At 40.2% G+C, this 26,418-nt stretch overlaps 1 protein-coding gene across 2 annotated transcripts in view; it reads right to left on the minus strand.

The window, feature by feature from the left end:
- dmd (dystrophin) overlaps positions 1–26,418 on the minus strand; it is a 236,270-nt gene that overhangs the window by 147,021 nt on the left and 62,831 nt on the right. For both annotated transcript variants that reach the window (XM_044019373.1, XM_044019372.1), the window contains exon 2: positions 13,773–13,834. In XM_044019373.1, the coding sequence (XP_043875308.1) occupies positions 13,773–13,834 (62 nt within the window). The remainder of the gene's footprint in view (positions 1–13,772; positions 13,835–26,418) is intronic.

Here is a 26,418-nt window from a genome sequence, read left to right on the forward strand (position 1 = left end):
GGTGGTCAGTGACGCACTGTGACCACAATGAACAGAAGTTTAAATGCAACGAGTCTCTGACGCGCCTCTGCTGGTGGTTCGTTGGTGGTTAGCACAGCTCATGTGAAAGTGGTGACAAAACTGTGCACTCTCCTCAGCTTTCATAGGTTTTTCCGCTTGTCATATAGACGACTTCTTCCCCTGTTTCGAAAAAGCAAAAAGGAGTCCATAGTATGGGAGGCGGCGTAAGCGGGGGAAGACTGTGATTGGATAGCAAGATAGAATCTTGATGTGGACTCATCTGGAGATGAGTGATATAGAAAGATTTTCCAATTGGCAACCGTCGGCATATGAACCGACGATTGCTGATGTATATGCAATCACCTCACACCAACACAAAATCTATTTTGGTTTTAAACCGGATGCAAAAGGACAGCCGGCAAACCGGAATGAGGCTATTTACCATCTTTGTAAACATGCAGTGCCAAGATTCTATGACTAATCTGTGCGGGCATTTGCAAATCCACCATCCTGCTGAGCATGACACCTTAACCACTGGGAGCTGACATCCTGTGTGACATGTTCAGCGGTCATTTCAGCACCACAGCAACATTAACCAGCTCCTCTGCTCACTTTTCAGCACGTTGAACAAGCGCTGTCCGTGGTTCTGATCCCGTCCCGTTTAACCTCTCCTCTCTACTTTCACAACACAATAGCTGAAATAAAATCCACAGTTCCAGTTCTTTTGTTGCTTATTAGTAACTAGCATGTGCAAGGGTCCGTCATAGTAGCGCGCTCTGAGACAAACAATAACTAGGCTCAAAGAGGAACCTTTTCCAACAGAAATACACGATTGTCAGCACCAATCTGTGGTGCACTGTGGAATGTCATGAACACATTTGGAAGAAGAAGCAGCTACTGGAAACATTTTCTTATGTCATTAAATATTATGAAATCTATTGATTGACAATGATTGAGTGCACCAGTAAAGCTATTAAATATTTATTTATCTCAGCCTATAACATTAGTTCTGTAACAGACCCCCACACAGCTCAGATTATAGCCAAATGCTCGGAAGCAGACCATTAAATTGGTAAGATGTATGTTAATATCAGGTGTAACTGCGTGTGGTGAAGCAATATCCGAAAATGTACAATGACAATACAGGAGAAAGGACATTTTTAAGTAGTGTTCCCCCCCATTCTATCACCTCTAAATGACTTCCTTCATTTGCTTTTGTTTGTTATTGATTGATATTTGAACATTTGTTTAAGCAGAACCGACATCTCTGCTGCATTAATTCTGCAGTATTAACGTAGAAACATGTCACATTGTATAAACAAACTGATTTAACTGGCATCGAGAGAGTGAAGCCCAACTGAAATTGCCCTCACCTCACTTCCGATCGTAAAAATGTTAAAAACCTTCTTCAATTTTTTTGATCAGGGTTTGAAGGAACATGCTGCAATAGAGCAGCAAAAAACTTCAATAACATAATTAACTAAGCTGCCTGCTCCAAATGTCAGGAAGTCTTCATTCATGAACCTGTAACAAAGGTTCAACTGTGGAACTAAATGGATAGTTTGGTAAAAACTGACTTCACTGAGCATGCATTATAGATATACTGTATAATGAACACACATGTGCATGTGTGCGTGCGGGGAAAGTGGTAACATTCACTCAGTCAGCTGCAAGCGGAGCACAAACCTGCAATGTTACATTTCATCTCAAATATTAATGAACCATGTGGCATTTCAGCGGCGGCGGTGCTCATAATTCACCGCAAAAGGTGCAAAACATAATTTCCTGGAATATTTTTTTTTCCGTTAACCGAAATGACAAAATGAGGTATGCAGTCAAAGTTTTCCCACAGACGTCTTCCACCTATGGTGTTTCATGCAGAGCAGAGCCAGTGACAGGTATGTGCACAGATGCAGCTGAACGTACGAGGTACAAATAACACTGCGGCTCTACAAGGAAGATTTCTTTTTGTTATTATGAGAAGTGGTATTAAAGGCAGACCGATTAATCAGTTGGCCAAATATGAATTATTCACACTTTTTTGTTGTCAGAAACTTGATGCACAACATCGGAACTAATTTTTACATTGTATATACCGATTTCCTGTATTTAATATTGAGTGTACAGGTTATTTTTAGTTGGCACACCTGCAGTGTAGACACAAAATGTAACAGTTCCCAATACTTTGTTTTTTTCTGATCATTTTTAAGCCTCATCACTAACTCTCCTGTCATTTCAGATCCCTCCTATGCAATCAGCTCATTTACCTGTTGTTCCACACCCTTTCTTCTCTCCTGCAGCTCATCCATTGCCCTGTATATATAGTAGCTCACCTCTGCCAGATTGTCTGGTGTTTTTGTCAACCTCTCCCACATTTTCTAGTTTTGTATTCTGACCTCTGTATTCCTGTCTGCCGTTTGTTTGGATTTGTTTGACTGACTCCCTGGTATTTTTGACCCCTGTCTGTTTTTTTTGATCACGTAAACCGAACACTCCTTTGAAATGACTTGTGCCTCTGTCGTGCTTTTGGGTACTTCTCTGCCAGTACATCGCACACAAAAAAAACGACCATTGCTTGTCGTTCACTCAGTCACTCATCTTCTGCCACATTATCCACATGAGGGTCGCTGGTGCCAATCCCAGCTGACCTTGGGATTCACTCACACACTCAAACCTACAGTCAAAATGTGCCCAATCCCCAAATCTGCACGCTTTTGGACTGTGGGAGGAAACTGGAGAACCCAAAGAAAACCCACGCACACAAGGGGAGAACATGCAAAGGTAAGTACTTCTCATTCAATACATGTTTATTTAAAGCTTATTTTTGTTGTTGTTGATTTTATTCTGCCCTAGTTTGGTCTTTGTGAAAATAAATGATGGAGCGTTATTTGTATTTTTAATGGGATAAATGTTTCCTGTCCTAAAAGCTCCCTCAGTCAGGTGTGATAATATTGCTCACATCATAATAATACAATAATATGACATCAATTCTCATTATAAAGACCAAACAGAGACAGGATAACATTGAAAAGCAAACTTACATACTGGAGCTTTAAGAGTAAACTGAATAGACAGATGGAAAAAACTTGGTGTTTTGAGGATTGATGGAACTAAACTAAAACCTCAGTGAACTGTGCATTAGCAACATGCTTTATGCAACACAAGGAGCATTATCAATCATACACGGACAAGGGCCTGTTCTTGACACTGCGTTTTGAATTATTTGTTTCTGAAATACCAGGCTGTTTTGAAGACAAATGTGATTCCTTTAGCGCCACAAGAAAGCATCATTAACGCCATTGGGGAATAAAACTCATGTTGGATGGTCAAGTTAAAGGGATAGTTCAGGCTTTTTTCGAAAGTGATTAGCAGTGACATGTAGTCAGTGCCGACTACACTGTGTGTGCTCCTTGTGCCGAGAAACAGCCTGAGATACAAAAACCTGCTCTCACTGACAAATGTGGCAAAGAAAAAAAAAATCTAATCTGTGCCTGATTAAGTCTGGGATCTTGCTTTGTAAACCAACCACTCCCACACCAAAGTATTATAGCAAACAGTCCTTGAAATACTTACGCAAACCAGCAAACCAGCCGCTGCTAAAAACAGATTTATGTTTCAAGTCAGAACAAGCCTAAATTTCACAGTCATTAAATACACACTAACCGACTGTATGTACACATTTGTTTTGATATGACCACTACTTCCTGTTGTCTTGTCTTCTTATTTCCTGTGTGCCACCTACTCTTTTTCATTGGCTGTTGGCAACATGTGTCACTTTGGTCGGTTATCAGTCCACACGACCCGATTGTGTCCAGAGTCGGCTGAAAACATTGTCTGATTGACTGTGACTCTGGTCAGGTTGGGACGGTTACCCTCACACACTGAGATTTCTGTGCCAACTAGCCATGCTGACTGTCCCTCAACTAGTGCTAGTGCTAGACTGGCACTGTGAATCGTGGGTAAAATCTGGAAAAGAAATATTGTATTGTGCCCCCAGCTTAAGGTTGATTCTCGGCTCAGGGCGCACAGATCAGTATCAAGTACAACCAAACCTGAGCTTTCACTTTTAGCAGTAGTTTTCATTTAATGTAAAACAGTCTATCAATAATCTTACCAACAAGTACTTTATCATATGACTCACATTTAGCCATTCACTTACACACACTATTATATAATGCCTTTCTAACCAGAGATTATCACCAAAATGTTAATTACCTCCACCAAGGAGGTTACGTGTCCCATTTTGTGAGCAGCAAAAAGACTGAATTGAATGAAATTAGAAATAAATGATTTGATTCTGGTGGTGATCTGGTTGTGAACCTTGCCAAACAGAGGGTTTTTTTTCTTTAAGTGTGCTTTCTCATTTTTAAGAATAGTCTTCACTTGAGGTGGCCGACATGAAAACACTCCATGGTAAAATCCTGAATGTTTTCATGTAGTGTACAGAAGGACGCTTTTAGAAAAGGCTATTCATTTACAAAGATATCACCAATTACCAATGTCTGTTTACGCGTCACACACAATGGCTTTATCCGTGGATTTGGTCCCATGTGGTCACAGCAAATCGTATTGAAGTCGTATTTTCCCCCGGTCCTAATTAACATGTTTTTTCTTGCTCACAAAAAAAGTGAGGTGTCAAAACAACAATTTGCTGCTTTCCAGGGGGGGACGAAGGCTAAGAAATAAATAACCCCCTCTTTTGATGATGTGAAGACACTCACACAGTGTAGTTTTTGGAGGTAATGAGGGGGCAGTCTGTCCGTGTGCCAACTAAAGTGTGAAATCATAGGCATGCTCAGTCCTGATTTCATCCCACAACAAAATGGGATTTGCAGCCACAAACACACTCACACAAACACAAGAGACCTAGGGGATTTATACACAAACATACAGGGTAAATACTCAAAAACAAACATACAGACACCTTCTTCTTTATTTTTCAGCACAGAGACGGACGTATGACGTCTACCAATATGTGGCCAGAATGTCAAAACCTGCTGACTCATTTTGTCTGTGTGTTTCAGCTTGGGCAAAAGTAGAGCTGCTGCTTAAGCGTGGTGTCCTGACAATCATCACCCACTCAGTCAGCCTCAGCCTCAGTCAGCTCGGCAGCCAAAGAACTGCTGCACATATCACGTCCAAATGTGTGCATGTACAGTAGAAATAAGTCAAAGTATCAGGGTTCAGTTCTGACAAGTGGTTCTTCATTGTGATAATAAAATGTCCCTAAGAGACTTTCTGAAACTCGTCAATCGACAGTCATGATATTTCATCAAACCTCAGGTTTTTATTCCTTCCCATAATTTATGGACTTCTCCTAAGACAGATCTTTCATTCCCACAGCAGTAAGACTGTAAAATTCAAAAGGTTTGTTGTACTATGGTCATTTCCTTCTCCAAGGGTGGGACTGTGGAATAGCTCCCACACATATATCACCATTACCTCCAATGTATGGAGGTAATCTAATGTATATTGTATTATAAACTTGTATGTTTGTACTTTATTACATTTTTGTGAGTTGCTTTAACACGTGAATTTCTGTGCTGTGTCCTTCATCTGAAAACAGGCTCCGTCAACCAATATGAGATCTGACTGAGGGAGTGCTTGCTTGTATACAGCAGCAGCACACGGTCGGGTGGGGAAAAGAAGCATTTAGCCCGCTTCACTGCTGAACTACAAGGTTTTTTTGGAGCCGTAGAATTTTTTTGTGTTTTCAGTCAACCTAGTTGCAACCATCTCAAATAGCGCAGTGTTGCTGTTGACTTGATTAGCATTGCGTGAACTCATTTGAATATGGTTGGAACCTATCAGGCATGTGTTTTTATTTAAAGGTTATGCACTACTAATATTACTACTGAAATATACAAATACTGTATGAATGTAATATTGAACTTTCCTCCATTTATTTAACATTCATTATTTTGGTGAAATAATATTTATTTTTTTACTTGTTTTACTACTTTAATCAACGACACCAAATGGCCAAACAGAATCCAAAGGGCTCTTTGCGAAGCAGCCATTTTGAAAGGTCACGAGAGGAAAATCACAGTTGTAAATACTCAAACGAACGATGGATGAGTTCCATTTAGCTTCCTCAGTTTCAGAGTGCATGCTGGTTCACTGTCGCGATTAATGAGCTGAACACAGCCATCTTTGTGTTTTTTCCGCTAATGTAAGTCAAACTGGCGGCTGTGCAAAGGAGCCATTGCCTCTTAGCTATTTCTTGTTTAGTTTTCTCTTTTTCCCAATCGTAACCTCCCGTGGCAAAAGGTCGGTTTGGTCAAATCCAACACAAAATTAAATTTTTTTCAACATAAATGAAGGTGAATTCCAGACCTGAAGTTTCTGTAGAAACCAGGAATTAAAGCACCTCCGGTTGACTCACATATAAACACAGAGCTATATGGAAGCAACATGCAACTTCTGATAACATTTAATCCTGAAAGAGTTATGTAACACATTATTTATCATCAAGCCATTACACAAGAGCAATCTGCAAGAACAGTTCTCGCTCTGTCTCGCATGTCTGGTGGAAACCCACCTACCAACACATAAGAGAACCCCTACAGAAAAAAAAAACCCCAGAGCTGTTATAACATGTCAACCTCTGTAATTGAATTCTCTAACAGGTCCTCATGGGTGACTGTAACTTTAAATCACAGTGACGAAAGATGAAAAGATGAGAGGAAACTTGCACAAGCGATATGAGGACAGGAGACACTGAGTAAACAGCTGAGTGAAAAGGATCGCTCCACAGAAATTGAATTTCCTTAAATCCACCTACCAACCATTTATCTTTAGTCTAGACATGTTTTCACAGTCAAAGTGACATGTCAAATGGTAATGCCTCGGCACGGGAATAACTACTGCTATCTGTTCTTGTTGAGGAGACGTCACTTGTTTGACTGACAGTTATCTAAGTCATAGTGTTACAGTTATGGTGTAATATTATGCACACTGCAGTTTTATTATTAAGGACCACCGTGTGCAGCCTGGATACAGCAGGTCCACTCTCCTGATCTGATTCAATTAACAGAACATTGAATTATAGTTTATCGGCACAATACAATTGACACATCGTACCTGCATGAGGCAATTCAGTATTGGAGGTCTCTGAGGCAAAACATAATTAAGATGTCATGTGTTTTTATGATTTCACTCTCTCTTATTGGCCGTCCCAATGATGGATTGCAATGTGAGGTAAGCTAATGTAGAGATGCTTAGTGTGTTTCTTTCTTTCAGCCTCACAAGATATTAGGGAGCAAACAATACCAATGAGAGAGCGCGGAGAGTGACGTCACTTGTTGTTATCGAGCCTCTGATTTGGTGGCCAATGTGAGGACCAGTCTGTGTTTACATGTTCAAAAGACAAGCACAGTTATTGACACGACCGGTCAACTCTGTTCTCTTAAAGCTCGAATTTCAAAATGCCCTGTATGAACTGATGAACTTGATTATTTCCTCAATTATTGCATAGCGTAACCTTTAATGCGATGCTGACAAAAATATATTTGACTGGAAGTTTGAGAAAATAGAATTCACGGCAAAGAAACGGCCGCTGGTTTTTATAATAAAAGACAAGTGAGGGAGATTTAACAGAGTCATGTTTCACTGTGCCAGCTGGTTGTGTCTTTTAATAGCCACTTAGAGTGACAAAAGAAGAAGGACAGGGAGAGAAGCTCCTTCATTTATCAGTGAGCTAAATTAAGCTAAACTGTATCTTATAGGCTCAATCTGCACAACAGCAATAAACCTTCCTCAAACAGGTGCCTGCAGGTTGTGTTCACTCATCTGTCCTTTGTCAGCGTTTGTTTCCAAAGTAACTTCCAGTCTGTTTTCAGTTAAGTGAAACACTTAAACTCCCGCAAAAGCAGAAAACACGTTTTCTGGAGCATAAAGAGATGAAATATTTAGGTGCCTCACGGTTCGATTACGATTCAGGGGCCACGATTCGAATATGAAATGATTATCGATGCATCTCGATGCATCTTGAAACGTGTAAACTGTAAAGTTACAACTGCAATGTAAAATTCACATATTTATTTTAGATTTAAGGGACCAAATGTAAACTGAGTCACACTTTTACGTGGGTTCTCCAGTTTCCTCCCACATGCGGTCCAAAAACACCCAGATTTGCAGATTAGGTGAATTGGACACTCTAAATTGATCGTAGGTGATAGAGACACCACCTATCGCCCTATGTCAGCTGAGATTGGCACAGCTCCCCGCTGTGACCCTCATGTGGAGGATAGAGTGGTAAAAAAAGGGATGGATGGATTCTTTTTGGAATATCATGATACAGTTTTATCATATCGCCCTCCCTGACCCTTTTTTCACCAAATGTTGGACTTTTTTTTCACATGACCAGACTAAACGTGTGGCAGCCCCCTGGTTACCTGAGTTTGAGACCCCTGCAGGGTTCCCCACAGAATTAACTCATTGACAGAGACAGCCTGTGAAAAGCAAGGCCCTTAACTAAAGTACGTACAAAAGGCTTATTCTATAGTGCTACAAAAACCAAGCAATTTCTATTTTAAAACAATAAACTCTTATACAAACATACTTATGGGTAGTATATTCAATTTCGGCCAGTATATCCTCTTTAATGTTTCACACTGGATACACACTGGTTTAATGACTTTTTAGCTGAACTAGTCGCTGTTCTTAGACCACAGGCAAACAACAGTAGATTATCCAAAAAGTGTGAAAGCACACATAGGTAACATATTAAGAAGTAGACACCTAACCAAGGGAATGACACAGAATAAACTAAAGTTTCCTCTCACATGATGTCAAAGGGAATAATCTGCGCTGCATAATGCTCTCGGCGCTATCACTGGCTGTGAAATGCATCTATTTAATTCATATCTCTGATTCTCCCTCTGTGAGCTACAAGTGTGCATCAATTAGTAACACACAGCAAGAGAAAAACACACACATACAGGGATTTTCCACTCAACGACACTGTTAGTTAATTAAAGTCTGCTTGCAGACATTAGAGTTGACATCATTTTAAGCAGCAGTGCATTAAAAATTCTGCATTGCCCTGCACCATCTGGTTATTTAATGTGTGGTTTTAGGAGATAACTGGAAACCGTAGCTTGCAAACCCTTTATATAACATCCATGATCAGGAAATAGAGATGTTTCCGTTTGGTTCGAAATGTATTTTACAGGAGAGAAACAATCATGTGCAGAGCTGACACAAACACAACATTATCATATATAGTGCTTTTGCCCGCCCACCAAAAACAACTGTGTTGGCTAATTGCTGGAAACCTTTTATCCTGAATGTACAGTATTTACAAGTCCACAGTAGAAGGAAAGGAGCAGTAACTAGAGGCAAAACCTCACCGTAAAGTTACACTTACAGCTTTTGTGCTTCACAGTACAACTAGCACCATGGAGTGACACACACAGTTGTCTTCAGTTTTGAAAAAGGTATTATTATAATATTAAGCTTGGTCAATTTCATAATATAGGTTTCACTGTCTCTTGTATACACAGTAATGTTGTCCTTTTATCCTGTATATTTGCATTAACTTTCTTTTTGTATTCTTTACTTCTGTAATTTACTGTAATATGCTATTTGGAAAATGTCAGTTTTCAAGCCTCTAGAGCACAGGTGTCAAACTCGAGGCCCGCGGGCCAAATCCGTCCCGCCATGCAATTGTGTTCGGCCCGTGAGATAATATACTATGTCTATCCAGCTTTTTTTTTTCACTGACTCACTGATTAGTACCAAGTTACCTCGTCAGTAAAATAAATTAAATGTGGACTTTGAAAACACAGAGCCGGAACCAGAGGGGGGTTATTTGTATTTGGCTTCCTCTCTTTTAACTTTACACAGGTAGTAAAAATTGAGTACAATGAATTGTTGGCTAAGATACATGTGACTACAGGACTCTTTGTCTGTTTGTGCTGTTCTATTGAGGAGGAAATCAGGCAAGACAGATTGAAATGGACAACGGAATGGTTATTTGACCACATCTGGCCCTCTACTTGGACACAGTATTTAATTTCAACCCCCTCTGTTGTTGAGTTTGACACCCCTGATCTAGTTCATATTCTCAAATAGCTTCCTTTTTTTCTTTTTTTCTCCACACAGGAAAATAAATAAATAAAAATGCTCATTTTCAACCAGGTGAAAATTCAGGCCAGGAACTGGGGCCCTTAATATCACATGCAGACACTGTTGTTTGCCACTTTTATTTGACTCGGCTGGGTGTGAAAAGAAGTCATATTTAATAGAAGAGAAAATTAGCTTCTACTTGTCACTTGATTTATAAGGTTGGTAAATGTTTTTCCTGAGAAGTTAATGGGTTCAATTGCTCGTTTCAGCTCTTCTCCGATGTTAATTTTGAAAATGATGTTCCCATTTATAAATAAATATAGACAATAAAGTATAGCACATATGAGTGGACATCAGTGTGACTGACAGCTGTTGTCGTCCAATATAAGCCTGGTTGAACAGGCCACAGAACAGTTCACATTCTTATGGATGGCTTCACGGAGTGTTTACAGCATAATCTGATGATTCCCTTTAATGTTACTAAAGTATTTGTATCAGCTCGTGGGCGAATGTCATGACTGCATAATCCAGCCCAATCTCACTCCACACAGTGCAACTTAAATTTGCATTTAGATTTAAAGTCACCACAAGCCGATGCTAGTGGCCTGTATTATTGTGTACTTAGTTTGTGTTGACATGAATCACCAGAGCAAATGATCCACCCTGGATACATGGATGAGCCCGAGGGTTGCAGACTCTGAGGAACAAGAGCTTGCTTACAGCCAGTTGTGTTGATTTATTTCCTAGTCATGTCACAATCAAATACTGTATCATTAGATGCTTTAATTGTAGTAAATTAATCCCAACTAACCCTAAGACCCTTGTTTGAAAACCGGCGTGGACTCAGGAAAGCTTGACAATTATCCTTTAAAGCAAGGCGTGTCACATGAATACTTTTGTCCCTGTAATCCTGTTGAAATTAGATTTTCCTCTGATCTTATTAGTCAGGCTGCTTTTACACTGATAGTTCAGGTGGAGGTTCCGACACAGAGTCAGCAATGACTGTGTTGTGTGTTTCTCCTGTGCTGAGAGACGGAGGCTTAGTCTCACTGAAAACATGGCCGTCAGTGGGAACCTGACAGAAAACTGATTTTGGCCACTCGAAAAAAAAAGGTTTATATGAGAGTTTAATTAAACGAAAACCTATCCTGTAGCCTTGTATTGTCAGGCTGCAACGCTCCTTTAATGGAATATGTAACTGCTTAAGTCTACAATACATTAAAGGTGAAGTGGGTGACTTTTAAAGAAATTACCAAATTAGTTCTAATGTGGATTATTGGCTTTCTTTGTGTTTTCAGGTGGTGTTATGTTGTTGCTCAGTGAAAGTCCCACACTGCACACAGGAAGTGATATGTTTTACGTAGCCGTTGTAAAGCAAGAAAGGCTGAACGCTTTAGAAGTTGATTCTGTTGCCAGAAAAACATGAACGATCAGCAGTTTGACGAGACGAATGCTCATTGCAAGTGCGGGATCACGAGACGCGTTCCACAGAGAAGTGTTTTGGTAATTACTTAGAATTCCTCATGGGGCGACATAAGTTCCCCACTGTTGCTGGAAGATTATATTAGCTGCTTTATCTTCCTGTTAGACTGCCTTTTTCTGACTGGAAACTGAAGCAACAAGGGGACACACGGTACGTGCTCCTGCTCTACTGTTGCCCCATTTGGGATTTTGAACTCTGAAGTCACACAATTACACATTTGAAGTTACTGATGAAAGTGAGCAGTTTACAAAGCAACACAAAGTTCACTTTCCAGTTGGAAACGCCAGTCCAGTGTGAAAAAAAGGTACGAGCACATCCTTCCCTGTCCCTTTCCGGTAGTCGTGTTTTCAGTGAAATCTGCGCATACAACTACATTTCAAAAAACACGAACTATACCTGAGGCCTGGGACACAGCAGTGTGCCTTCCTGTGAAATGTAGGTTTAATAAAAATGGAAATGTCGATTGCACATGACACTCTGAATAAAGCAGCATCTGTGGTTGGTAAACAAAAACAGCTTTATTTCCTGTCCTGGTGAAAGATAATCGTATATTTCTGAAAATATTCTTTTTAGGGTTTCTAAGTAACAAATCACTTCACCTACACTTTCTTGTCCCATATTTCTTTCACTTGTCATTAACGAACCTTCATTTCCTGCTACAACATGTTTGCTCTGCCTTCCTGTCCTCATCTGAACTTTTGTTTGCCACTCACTCATTTTCATTTTCTTCTTCCTCACTGCTCCATTTGTTTTTCATATCTGTTTTTCCTCCTCTCCTTTCATTTCCTTTCCTCCTATAATCTCACTTTCTTCCATCTGCTGGCTCACTAAAGTTTAGCTTCCTAAGGTGTGTGTGTGTGAGACAGACTCATCTATCTAAGGTAAGGTACTCATTATGCTTTGGTGAGTTTGGATGGATGAGGGGAGTGCTCTCTTTCTCGTCTGTGTATCTCTCTCCCATCTTTTTCTAACCATCTACCCAACCGTCATCCTGAGACAACTGGAAAGGCAAGGAAAGGAAAGGCAAGGCAAGGCAAGGCAAGGCAAGGCAAGGCAAGGCAAGGCAAGGCAAGGCAAGGAAAGGAAAAGGTGTGTGTCTGTGTCCTTCTCCTGTCTATAATAATAATGTGACTTAGATTAGACTGTTTCACCAGCTTTACCACATTACACTCACTCAAATGAAATGAAACATACACGCATTGTATATGCGCACACACTCACTTTAGTCTCTTTCACCATGGCAACGGCACACCTCTAACAACCTTGCAATCAACTTTGAAAATGGGAATGGGAGTGATGTGTTGGCACATGAGAAACACACACACACACACTCACAAACACACAAACACACACCACAAATAAACACTGAAATGTAATTAGAGTTCAATTTAAAACAAGTGATTCAGTCCCTGTGGGAAGAGAGCAACTAACTGAGTTATGGGACAACAAAGTGCACCAGACAACAATCATGAAGCAAGAAGAAAGGACACATAACAACGTGCATTCCCCCAAAAAAAAATCACTTATATTTTCCTAAAACAATCCTGACTATGGCATACAGAAGGGAAACATATCCTGCCCCCGGCTTTTCCTTCATCCCAGCTTTACTGAGCTGACTCTCCAGAGAGTGCATGGGAATGTGTGAGGTCCATAAAACATACAAACCTATCTTTGTGGGGACATATTGTCTGTGGCCCACAACTTCAAAGTAGTATTTCAGGGTTAAGACCAGGTTTAAGTGTTAGAATTGGGTTTGGGTTAGGTTTAGGCACTTAATTATGACGTAAAGGTTAGGGTAAGGGGCTAGGGAATGCATTGTGTCTGTGATGTGTCCTCACTAAGATATAAAAACAAGTTTTTGAGTGTGAGTTAGTCTGAATCTAAGCTGTAAAAAAGCCTAAAAGTGTCCAAACCAATGAAGATGGTTAATTAAAAAAACACAGATCACCCTCCTTTCTCTACAAAACAAAATCCAAGACTAATTTATACTATATTAGTATTTTTCACAGATAAAGTCATGCATTGTTGGGGGATCACATGTAAGAGAACAATACAAGTACGTATTGATGAAACATGTGATTACCAGAACTTAAAAACAACCATGGCATTCATAAATGGCTTCTCTACTGTACACACAGCATACAGTATGGCTGAGAGGAAGTGACCCCTTAAGTAAGACACCGAGGACCTTAAATATTGTGGTCGTAAAGTATCTTACCTTAGACAACTGTGAGTTTACCCATTTTGTGAAAGTCTTCTTCTGAACGTCTTCTCTTTCATCTAAAGGAAAACAAGCACAGCAGACAAAGAGTCAGGAAGAGGAAGCTGAACGTGTGGTTTCTGTGTGTGTTTATGCGGCATGTCAGGGAACTTAAACTTCCACAGCACACACTCAAAGATATATCCTACATACAAAACTCCATCATAAATTTAAACATCCTGAACTGCATCTGTTCGGATCTCTGAATACACACACACACACACACACACACACACCAAGTGGTGCTTAGCATAGTAAGAGAGGCTCCACTAATCTTCCTCCTGGCTAATTGTTTCCTCATCATATCAATCAGTGTGCCTCTTACAGGGCATCTTTGCTCAGCTGCCATCATTTCAGACATGGCAGAGACTCTGTGCAGTCTCCACTTGTTGTTCTCATAGAACAATGATTAATAAATCATCGGCCTGACACTGATCACAGTCAGTGTCGGGCAAAAAGCCAAACGTCGTTAAAGTAAGAGGAAAAACATTTCAGTGTGGAGTTTGTGTGTCTAAGAAAAAGTGTGACTCTGCGACATAGAAATTCCACACTCTTCTTTTAAAGTGATGGACAACGTTGACGTGAACTCCCACTGAAATCCCACATCACATACACATGCACGTGACGACACACCCACCACAAACACACACAAAATAAATTCCTTAATTAAAGACTCCATACTCCAGTGGTTGTACAAGGTTTCCATTTTCTCTGTTGTTGTGTTTTTTTCTCCTCCCTTTTAAGATTGGATGTTTTTTTATCACTAAGCTTGTAAACTGCGGGTTGTCCACTTCTCGTTCTCTCTCTCTCTCCATCACCTGTCTGTGTTGCCGCCTCACCCCTGTTCCGTCTTGTGGCCTCACAGCTTTAAATACCAAATAAGAGCGCGCCCGCCTGCACGGAGCAAATCTGTCTGACAGCATAAGGCGTCCAGTCAATCAAACGCCCTGCCCAAGTCACTGGACAGTAGAAAAAGTCTTCAAAATATAAATAAATAAATAAAGTCATCAAATTGGATGTGTAAAAGTAAACACCTGGTACCAGAAGCTTATTGCCAATGACTAGGAAATCATCTCCCTCTCTCTCACTCTGTAAGAACTGCCAGAAAGCTCATGAGCAAAACAAACACCTGCCGCTGGCTGCTCTGGGGAAATCCTGAGTGGGCTTGAGTGGGAGGCACAGTATGTTCCGATAAAGCTCAAAACATCATGTCTCTGCAGGCTCATACCATGTATGTACATGTTCTACACCTGCTTAAGTGGGACACCTGACAATTACAAGGCCTGTTATGACACATTCAGTGACGCACACAGGACGAGCCCCCACTTTGCATCTATAACATCTATCACACGATTCTTGGAGGACTTTCCTCAAGATGCTTAAGTGTTTCTATGAGAATTAGTGCCCATTCATTCTGCAGAGCATTTATGAGGTCAGGCACTGATGTTGGCTCACAATCTCTGTCCCGGTTCAGCCGAAAGGTGCTCGATGGGGTTGAGGTCAGGGCTCTGTGCGGACCAGTCAAGTTCTTCCTCACCACACTCATCAAAACCATGTCTTTATATTCCTTGCTTTGTGCCCTGGGGCACAATCGTGTTGGAATAAATAATGGGCCTTCTCAAAACTGTGATAAGATTTCCCTTCACCTGAAATAAGGGGCCTAGGAAATACTTCTGTCCATATAGTGAATGTTATGTGTCAGGTTTGGAGAGATACAGTGGCAAACATACATATTCTGCAGATTTTTATGATGTTGTATTGTTAAGTAGATAAAAGCCATGTTTTCATTGCATCTCTGTCTGGTTCTCAGCAGAAAAGGTGCACAAATCTCTACAGTTTCATTATAAGGGAATGCTTTCCCCACCCAGTCTTGCACTGATGATAGGCACTTTAAAGAGAAAATACAGACAGAAATCATTTGGCCATTCCTGAGCCATCAATGAGGAAAAACTGTTTACTTCCTCCTGACATCCAGATTCTGTAAAAATAGAAGATTTTCTTACAGTCACAATGTACCAGCTGAAACACCGACCAAATACCAAAAAGAAAAACAAACATACTCTCCCAGCTAAAGGGCTAAGATTTCAAAAGCAAAACTTTGCCGATCAAGTGCTGTGAATGATTTTGGGAATTATTGGATTAGAAACGTTCGATTCATAAACTGAAAATGACATGGCCATTAAAAAGCATGAGAGATTCACTAAATGACTTTATAACGACAAGGAGGTATTGTCGTTGACAAAATGAATGCAAAGTGTTCCAGGAATGACCATAGTGCCGCGACACGATCTCCCCCGTGTACATCTGTACATGAGGTTTGATTTCACCTGTCACAGAAAAGTATTAGTGTGGCCCGTGACATCCATTACAGTGAGAATGATGACATGTTGACTTAGAACGACACCTCACTCGTGCCTCGCTCATTTGACTGGAAATGGGGTCACGTCCCATTACGACGCGTAATAAATTACACTCTCGTCCGGAAATGGAGCATCAGGTTAAATGTTATACCAGCCAAGAAAACACAAGTCTGTGTGTTTGTGTGTGTGTGCGTGCGTGCGTGCGTGCGTGTGCGTGCGTGTGTTGACACTGGCCAGGCATTGACTAATGGAGCTGATAATGAAACATCTCCTTTAATTAAAAGGTCCCATGTTGAGCAGTGCACTGTAGTGAGTGGCTGGACACACACACACACACACACACACACACATATATCTGATGTGAGATAATGGCAGACTGAGCAGTGAAGCATGAATGAATCATGTAGCAAACAATCTCATCAAACGCAGGTGATCCATGCACATCTCCCTCTCTCTCTCTATCTCTGTGTGTGTGTGTCTGTATCTGTTACCTATTTAGGACCTTTTCTGGCATAAACACTGACCTTGTCAGGACCAGTAGTCCTCATCGTGACCAAAACCTGTTCCTAATGAGAAATAACCTATTTTCTGAGGAACGCGATAAGTGTATGGCTACGGTTTGAATCGTGGTCAGGTTTAGGTTAAGGTTAAGCATCGACTGGCTATGATTCAAGTTAGTGATGAAAGTCAACACAGAGTCCTGACAAGAACAGCTGTTTAAACCTGTGTGTATGAGAGCGAGAGAGAGAGATCAATGTTCCCCCTGTGCCGCACTCTTCTATATTAACAGTCCCTGCTTCAGTTTTATTTAAACATTAACCTGTACGACCACTCATCTGTCTGAGTTGCATTTATGGTATGGAAAAGACCTAGAAGTGGTAGGGATGGATAACATTCCCCTAAAAGATACAAGGCAGCAGAAAATGTCATTTATAATATATCAGTCCCTACAAAGGTAACTAAACAAGGTATTACATAGTGTTTCCTGATATGTTAACGTTTTATTTAATTAGTAAAGTGTGAGAATATGATGTACTGATACATAGCCGTGACTGGGCAGTTTTGGCCATTTCACAAAATGCTCACCTCATAACATATATACATATACATATACATATACATATATATAATACCTCTATGAGTATGTTCACTGCTTTATCTCACTGTTGGACCATCTTTAGTGACAGGAAACTGAAGTCGGTGAAGTCGGTTTCAAACCATAAAGTCACAAAATAACACATTTTGAAAATGTTATTGTGCTGTGATTAAAAAAAAAACGACAACACAAAACTTCCGGTTGTTAAATGGCTAAATGAAGTGGCAAACAAAATCTTCAAACAACACAAAAGTACTATTAATATTATAACGATTCACATTATTAGAGCTTCAACTTGGCTTGACAGAATTATCATTAAGAGGCAGTGAAGAAAGCAAACTAAGGGCAGGAAATGTAAAAACAAAAGAACAGCTAAGGGGACAAATAAAAACAAAGAGAATGGAACAGAGTAATTCAACGAGCCGAGACAAAAACCTGGAGGACACCGCATGGAAGACAGAGAAGAAAATGGAGGACTTTGTCAAGCAGGCTTTCCAGCACCAGAGGCAAAGCTACACAAGAAGCTGCATGACAGCAAACTGTCACTTTTCCAAACTGGAGAAAAGTTTTTAAATTAGAAATGCCTCAACTCCCCTGGTTCACTGTGACCTTTCTGTGCGAGAGTCTGTGTGGGCTTCACTCTGGCAAATCTTAACTGTCCACGGGTCTGAATGCGAGTGTAAACAGCCTGTGATAGACTGGAAAACTGGAAAACATTGTCGACCAAAACTCCCGCACAATGAGCCAATCCCTGCTCACCCGAAAAAGATAAGCAGGTATATATGCAGACGGCATCAATTTATGACCTGTCTCGCAGGTATGTTGTGCTCACTTCTCTATTACATCTCATACCTTTAGTGTCTTATTTCTGTATCTTAGTTTTGTTTTGCACTAATATTTATTTGTGTTTTGCTCTTGTGATTGCCAACGACCAGATAAAAAACATCCTTGCATTGTGTAAACTGTAAACTGTTTCGGATACGAAGTGTTTTCTCACAGCTTACATTTGTTTGTTTACACGGTTGGTGGTAGCTTGTAAAGACCTAACCACAGGTTACTAACTTTACAAGGACTAAGAAACAACAATATAAACAGACAAGTTAAATACAAATGAAATATAAATATGTAGTTAAAGTAATAGTTTATTTCCTTTATTTCCACATATGCTCTTACGAAACTGAACTGAAAAATAGTTTAGTTGCATGACGATGTTATTTATGAGATACGGTTGCTGTGTTCATATCTTCTGTGAGTAACCACTTCTGTCACTTAAGCCTGTTTATTTTCCCAGATTTCAGAGCATAAGCAGCCTGTAAATCCACTTTTCTGATGTGTCATTATCAGCTCTTGTCTTGATAAAAAGATATTTTTCTCCTTTGGTATTCGACGGCAGTTAGCATCCATAGTGTTGCATTACTGCCGAGTTCTCTCATCTCTGTATTCTTATCCCGTTTTGCCTCTTTGTTTTCTCTTGCTCTCTTTTCCAAAAAGTGCTTCTATATCGCAGAGAAAATGAGCTGAGCTCATGAAGACCTTCATATCTCCGCCCGCCTGCCTTTCATGTTCATTTCAGAGAACAATCACTTCAAAAGCTTTTTAGCGACTTCAGTGCAGTGTAACAGGATATGACGGCACCATCAGCTATAGCTGGGAAGATTACATTATGTGTCCGATAACGATAAGAAAAATAACACACACCACAGAGATAAGTGTTAAAGCAGGGCTGAGCTTACTGACTGGAACTGGACGGGAACACATTACACTGAAAAGTGCACTAAAAGTAATAAAGTTTGCTCAAAAAATATGGCTTCTGACAAATAAAACATTATCAGTGGAAAGGAAAAAGAAATGTAGTTTAAGCCCAAAGTTACCAGTCGATTTCGATAATTGTCACGCCAAATGCCAAATGATTAAATAATGATTTCTGTCTAACCCTGAAGTTGAGTTGAGTTGAAGGAAGCAATAATTGTTGGTTTTTAAACTGTTTGTAAGGACAGAAAACAAATAGTGTCCCCCTGGTGTTTAATGCAAAAGTTCAATTCTTACAATAGCATACTGAACGTGAGGCAAATTCTGGACTGAAGACCCACAGTAACACAATAAGAGCTCCTTACATACATGGGGAGAACATGCAAACTACACACAGAGTGGCCCTCAGTCCAACATCACACCTCCATGAGGCCCATATCTGAATTAATATGTAGCAGTTTTGAAATGTGACACTATATACAAATAAATCAATAAATAAACAGAATTTGTATTCACAGTCACAGAGATGGAATGTGATGTCCCTCAGCTCCAGGCTTGTCCCACAGCTGCTTTGACAAAAGTTCCTCGCAGCACCAGGCACCAGGACTTTCCGGTAATGAGATGGGACATTTAGTGAATATGAGTCATGGTTTAAAGACGCAGGGCAGGATGTGGGCAAACTGAGGTAAACAAAGGAAGCAAATGAGTCGCTTTTTTTAGCAGGACTGCTGCAGGAAAAACCAGAACAAAATCGGAACCTTGGACAGCTCCGGGATCAGAACTTTGGACAGCAACCCTCACACTCACAGGGTCATATGTGGATTTCAGATCAGACTTCATAAAAGGGAGTAAACTACCTCTTCTCATGCTAACTCTGCTGGATGCCTGATTTTGAAAAATGTCAAGATGTGGGCTAAGAGCTGAGTGAGGGGGAGGGAGAGTGGGGGCAGTGCAGGGGGTGTGGTCTTTTAGTGAAATTGACACCAGTTGCAGCGGAGTGGAAAATCCCCACGGCAGGTGGGAGCACATGACAAAAACAACAATAGTCTATCAGTTGGGGATTGTTTTTTTTCTTAAGTGTATTGAAAAAGCTTATTCAATGTTTCGACCCAGTATGAGAAGTTGATTTTACCCATTTTTATCGTTTTGACTTGTTTTTACTTGTGTTGTTTTTATCATTTCAAGAGTATTTCATTGTTTGTTTATCTGTCTTTTGTTTCTATAGCTTATTCATAAGTACAGCACTTTGTTTCTGCTGTTGTTTGTTTTTTAAAGTGCTTTATAAATCAAGTTGGAGTGGATTTGATTGGTAATTATGACTATATAAGCAAAGAAAGCAACAGAACAAATAAACAGATCTTGCAAGCAAAAATCCATGACACTGTCTCTGAGGAAAACACATTGCACGTGAAATCTTCCATGTCCTGTGTTTCCAGAGAAAAAGGTGAAGGAATTAAATAAAATGACTTGTGGCTTTTGTTTTGAAAGCGGAAAAGAACAAAGAGAACACTCTCTACGGGGAAATGATTATAAATCCATAAACACATTTCCAATGTGAATCATTGCATCCCATTTACATTGTAGGCATTCAGCAGATGCTCAGGCAGAGGATGGCTTACTAACAGTGCAACAGTAAAAGGTTTTTAAGACCTCGGCTCATCAAAATTGCATACAGCCAAATAATGAGTTCAGATGGGAACCAGATGAGATGGAAGGCAAATAAAAATCTATGTCCTTGGAATAATCTTGTATTAGCAAAGATTAGAATCAGAGCTGCATTGTCTCTGAATATTTAATGTATTATCCTGAAGGAACAAGAGCTTTGGAGTTACAGTTTTCTTCTAAATCTTAGGACGGAAATTGTGTGAAGGTTTCCCCCCCAAAAAAAAAAAAGCTTGACATTTGTGTTTATTTAGATAAGTTTACACTTCTTTCCTGCTCTTTACAGGCATGGACTTTATTATGGAGGTATTCATTTTTCTGTGTTAGTTCAGTTTAGTCTCTGATCATTTCTTTATATATGTTGCAGAGGTTTACAATCTATTTAAGCTACTGATTATTTTCGTCTTTCATTTTTAATTATTTAGCATTTTCTTAATGCTTGTTTTTTATATGCCTAAATCTAATTTTTTTCATACACATATGGCTTTTTATATTGGATTTACTGTGCTCATTTGAGGCTCTTTAACTTAAGAGAGTTAAATAAGAGTTCAAATGGAACATATTTGTAGCAGCTGTTTCTTACTAAGTCTTTAAAAATGCCCTGAAACTGACAATTACTGGGAAATCAAACTAAGAAACACAACATATCAAGAACATGACTAATATGACGGTGGACACTGAAAACATTGTTATTATTGCTATATCTTATTATTGTGTGACATAAGAATGGATTTAACATAACAATTACAGTACATTTATTAAGAAAAACAAATGGCCAAATACTGTATTTCTCCTACTTTCCATGTGGGAAATGTAATAAAACAGCAATTAAAGGGGAAACATGTTATTCTGCACCATCAGTTATTTGTATGGAGCACATTACACATCTATAATATTACTTCAGTCAACTGTTTTGGGATAAGGAGCTGTGCTTGGAGCAGGTGAACAGATATGGAAACTGTTAATGAGCAGCTTCTTCTTCTTTTTTCTTCTTTACTTATTTACCTCATTATGTGAATCTTTGGCCTTGTTTACATGGCAGGAAATGTAAGGCAAACAATAATATTTATTTACACCACTTTATCTGATTACTTCAAAGCAGGATTGTAGTTAAACTGCATTATTCTCTGTATAATAGTTCTCCTGCAGCTGGTGTAGTTTATATATAGTGTAATTTCCCTCTGTTCTCCAAATGAACACAATGACACTTTTCCTTTTTTCTTTATCTGCACGTGCAGGCGGTGGCTGCCATGCATGCACTTGATTTATAATGTTACAGCTATAAATCTTTGTCATTCTAATTTTACCCTCACGAAAAAAAGGCTATTAAATCATCTCAATGGTGTCCGTAAATAATACGCTTCAAGTTATTGTTTACGGTTCAGCTGCTGCCATGGCAGCCTCTCTGTGTCATCGTAACTGTATTCTCTGAGAGAAAAAAACCACGGCCACATTTTTAAATGAACTAATAATTAACTGAGTGTGATGGAAAATGTCATGTTTATGTCGCATATATCTGCTTGAAAATGATGCCCAACCTGAACTTATCCTCCTAAAGAGTTCCTCTAATGTAGTGGCACTGAATGTGATGGATGGATGAGTTCATCTGTTCTTTCATGAAGGCCAGTGTCTACAGGCCTCCTGTCACCGTCCTAATGGAGCTCTGTCAATGCACAAGCGAAGACGCCCCATGAGGGCAAACAGAGTGATCATTCTCCACCGATGGCGTGGCAAAACCCGCAGCCATGTTTGGCCGCCGTTTTGGCACCGACTGCCTAGCAACGGTCACAGCAATTAGCCATGAGAGGAGTCTGTGACCAAATCCAATCTGATCAGGTCATTAGTGAGAGATGAGACGCAGAAGAACGGGGTGAGGGGAGACAGAAGAAGGGATGGCGGCTGGAGAGCGGGAGGAAGTAGGAGGAGATAGAAGGAACAGATGTGGGGGGGGAGACAGGAAGGAAAGAAAATTGAGAGATAATGTCACGTGAACGTGAAGTGAGAAATGGAGGGAAGATGATAAAAAAGTGTGAGGCATGAATGACAGGCTTCTGTCAGCCTCAGTGTCAATTAGCACACACACACACAGAAAGAGAGAGAGGTTTTCACAGCTGTTCTTTTTTTGGACATGCATTGAATTCATTTGGGCAGCCTAACCAAAATGTTATCCCTTATCTTATCCATCATGTGTTGTTATGGAGGTCTACTTACATATATTAACTTGTTTTCATGGTTAAAAACCTCCTAATCGCTGCAAACGAGCCGATCAAAATATCTCCTCACTGACGTTCTCGTCAGCCGCGCTGTTTCAGACCAAAACCACACCCCCAGAATGTGGACTGTGTTGTGATTGGCCAGCCAACGAGAGCTTTCCTACTGTCCTGTGATTGGCCAGGTGCCTGGAAGTGACGTAATAGATAGGCCAGCTCTCAGATACACAGCTCCCCCTCTGGCACGGTGGATGCTCTGCATCTCAGCAGCTACAACGAGAGTAGTTCTTCTTCTTCTGAGGTTGAATGTACGCAACCGGATGTGCCCGGACTAGTGACGCACCAGGAGGTGCTATGGTGGTGAGAGGAGTGGTCAGGATTTCTCATGACGACATCAAATTAAGGAAGTGCCGATCCGCTTCGCAGAGCCCAGGAAAACAATACAACACTATTTTCTCAGCAGTGGCTGAACTGTGTTCTGAAACTTTAGGGTTTCATATGGTAATGACGCAGATACACACACAAACGCAGCGTTAATTGGAGCTTCCGGTCTATGTCGCCTTTAACTTACTTATTACTATTACTATTACCTAACTTATAAACCACCTAATCCTAACCCTAAAACCAGAATAGGACAAGGCTTTGGTCCCAATGAGGACTACTGGTCCTGACAAAAATGCACTCACACACATACGCACACATACTTCCATAAAGTGTCATTTTGCATTGAAGGATCCTGAGAGCAGAATGTGCACATGCCTGTTTAAAAACCACGGCTGCCACAGATGTATTTCAGCAACCTTTTCCCTCTTCAGCTGAAGAGGCACGGCTGGAGTAAACCACTGCTTCCCAGTCTGAATCAGTGGGTATATGTGCGTGTATGCATGTGTGCATGTTCATTTACAGCCTCCAAAATGTAGCACTGATACCTGTCACTGTGGTTTAAAAACAAGAGGACAACAAAGAGGAGAAGGAGTTTAACTGATGACAATAAAAAAAACAATGACGTACATTTAAAAGGAAAAACCAGCCATTCACACAGATATGCAGCGCTAACAGCAACTGATGTGCAATCACAGGCAGCCAATCAAAACCAACAAGAGGTGGTCTTTATAATTCCAAACCCTGACCTTTTATTGGCTTTTCTCCTCCTTTGCTATCAAAATAAAGCAGAGTTGTCCACGTTGTTCACATTTAATTGCATGTAAGTGTGTGTAGCCCAGGTCAGCAGTAGATTGCTGATTTAATGTATATATGGTACAGGAGAGTGAGTGGATTACAAGGTGACAGTCTCCGGGCAGAGGAGGCTGTCAACAAATTCTTAACAAATGATCCACTCTGCGTGTGTGTGTGTGTGTGTGTGTGTGTGCGCGCGCCCACCTGTTACAGATTAACCCAGTGTACCCATTTGCCAGGTAAAGATTAACCTCTCTCCAAATACAGATTAAGCACACACACACGTGCACGCACAAACACACACACACACACACATACACGGAGGTTCATGCAGCTACCCTTTCAGAGACATGCATTGCCTTCCATTCATTTGAACAGCCTAAACAAAACGTCATGCCTATCATTAACCAAAGCTTGGCCCTAAACCAGTACGTCAAAAATGAGGTTCTGCCTCATTAGGACCAGGTTTTGGTCTCCATGAGGACTACTGGTCCTGAGAAGGAAAATGATCACAAAGAGGTAAGTGCGTGCATACACAAACAAACATGCACACAAACACACACAATGATATAGCATATTATGTCCTCCATAATACAGTATGTTTTCTACTTCCTCACTGCAGTGTTTTCCGCCTCCATCTCCATTTCTTATGCCATCCTCACAGAAGCAGACTTTCTTGTAATTACCACTTCTATAAAGAGAGTGGATCTTTGCTCCTGCTGTGTTTTATGAGACAAGAAGCCTTGGAGGGCTTTTCTCTGATCTGTCTCTCTTTCCATCAAGTCCTTTCAAACACTAAACAGGAGCATTGCATTAACACAGTTGCTCTAACAGTTGGAGAGGTAAAATGGACTCTCTCTCTTCTTTTAAAAAACATATTTATACACAAAAAAATCCCTTTCATTCCCTCATCAGAGTGAAGTCCGCGCCGCCAGGCTGCCAGTGCATTGTGAAGAGCCTCAGGTCACATTGCTTCCTCAGCACAGAAAGACCATGTCAGCTTTCAATTCAAATTCACAATATCAAAAGTGAAAGGTGGAAGCTCTTTGCTCGAACTGCAGGTCCGCTTCACCGCCGCTGTCAATCTGCCTGCCAGTCTACTGTTGACTTCGCTGCCTCCATTTAGCTCAAATTTCTCTCCTGCTTATTCTCATCGCCCCAAGAGTGGCTCCTTCTATTTTATCATCCCTGTAATTGGAAAACCAATAGTTTAAATCGGCTTTGAATGGATATTATTGGTGCTGGCATCAGATTTCAGGACCATATCAGAAAACTGCTCACATTCGAAAACTGATACCAGCAATCTGTAATAAAGCGAAAGCAAATAGACTTGTTTTTGTCCACTGTTGCTGAGAAACACGACTTCCATGGTTCCACAGACTGTAAGAGGCTGTAGAAAAACCCACAGTGTGCTGTTCACATCTCTGCACATGTTAAAGCTACAAATATATCCTCAAGTTTAATGCACCGGCTTAAGTAGGTCCATCTCTGGTGGTTATAATAACTTTGTATTGACTTCTTCCCCAACTTGTGTTTTATTCACTGGCAGAGCAAATTTTTAATGGACTTTTAAAAATATACTTGGGTGAATCCAAGTGCAGCAGAGTAATCAATTAGCCGCATCACAGTCATGTCAACTATGGACTTAAATGCATGTAAAGACAAAAACAACCAGGAAAAAGGAGGAAGAACAGGAAAATGGTGAAGCTTTAATTTCTCAGGAGTAGCTCGTATATTGTGTAATGCAGCTACAGAGTTATCTCTCTGGCCAAGTGAGGAGATCAGTATCAATGTCTTATAGCACTCTGTGAGTTTAAAGTAGGTTTAGGTTCCTATGAAGCCATGTGAAGGCAAACAGCTCCAGTATCTAAGTTCCTTTTTAAAAAGAACTATTTTACATTTAAATGATGCTGCTTAGATAATAAAATAGTAACAAGCATGTTTATGAAAGGTGAAATATCCATCCTCATTTATGAACCAAAATCCAAAGTGCAGTGAATACTTAAACATCCAATATGAATAAATTCAAAGCCTATACTTTGCAAATCAATATGGATTGCTCAACTCTATTTTTACGTTTGCCACCTTTTATTGTGAAAAAATGAAAACTGTAAAACACACAAAAAAATCACTATACCGACATTTTTAGAGATAAGCAAAAACAAACGCCAGAGTAAAAATGCAGACTTCCATTATGTGACGTCAAAATACACACTCATAGGGTTGAACAGTTATTAATATTATTCAAATTGAGATCACAGTGAGCAAACCACAGATTTGCCTGCTCTGCTTTCAACTGCCAAATAAAATGCAATCAGCGTGTTTTAGATCTAAATGACACCGAGAGTTTT

The sequence above is a fragment of the Solea senegalensis genome, linkage group LG2 (assembly GCF_019176455.1).
Source record: "Solea senegalensis isolate Sse05_10M linkage group LG2, IFAPA_SoseM_1, whole genome shotgun sequence".
NCBI classification, from domain to species: Eukaryota; Metazoa; Chordata; class Actinopteri; order Pleuronectiformes; family Soleidae; genus Solea; species Solea senegalensis.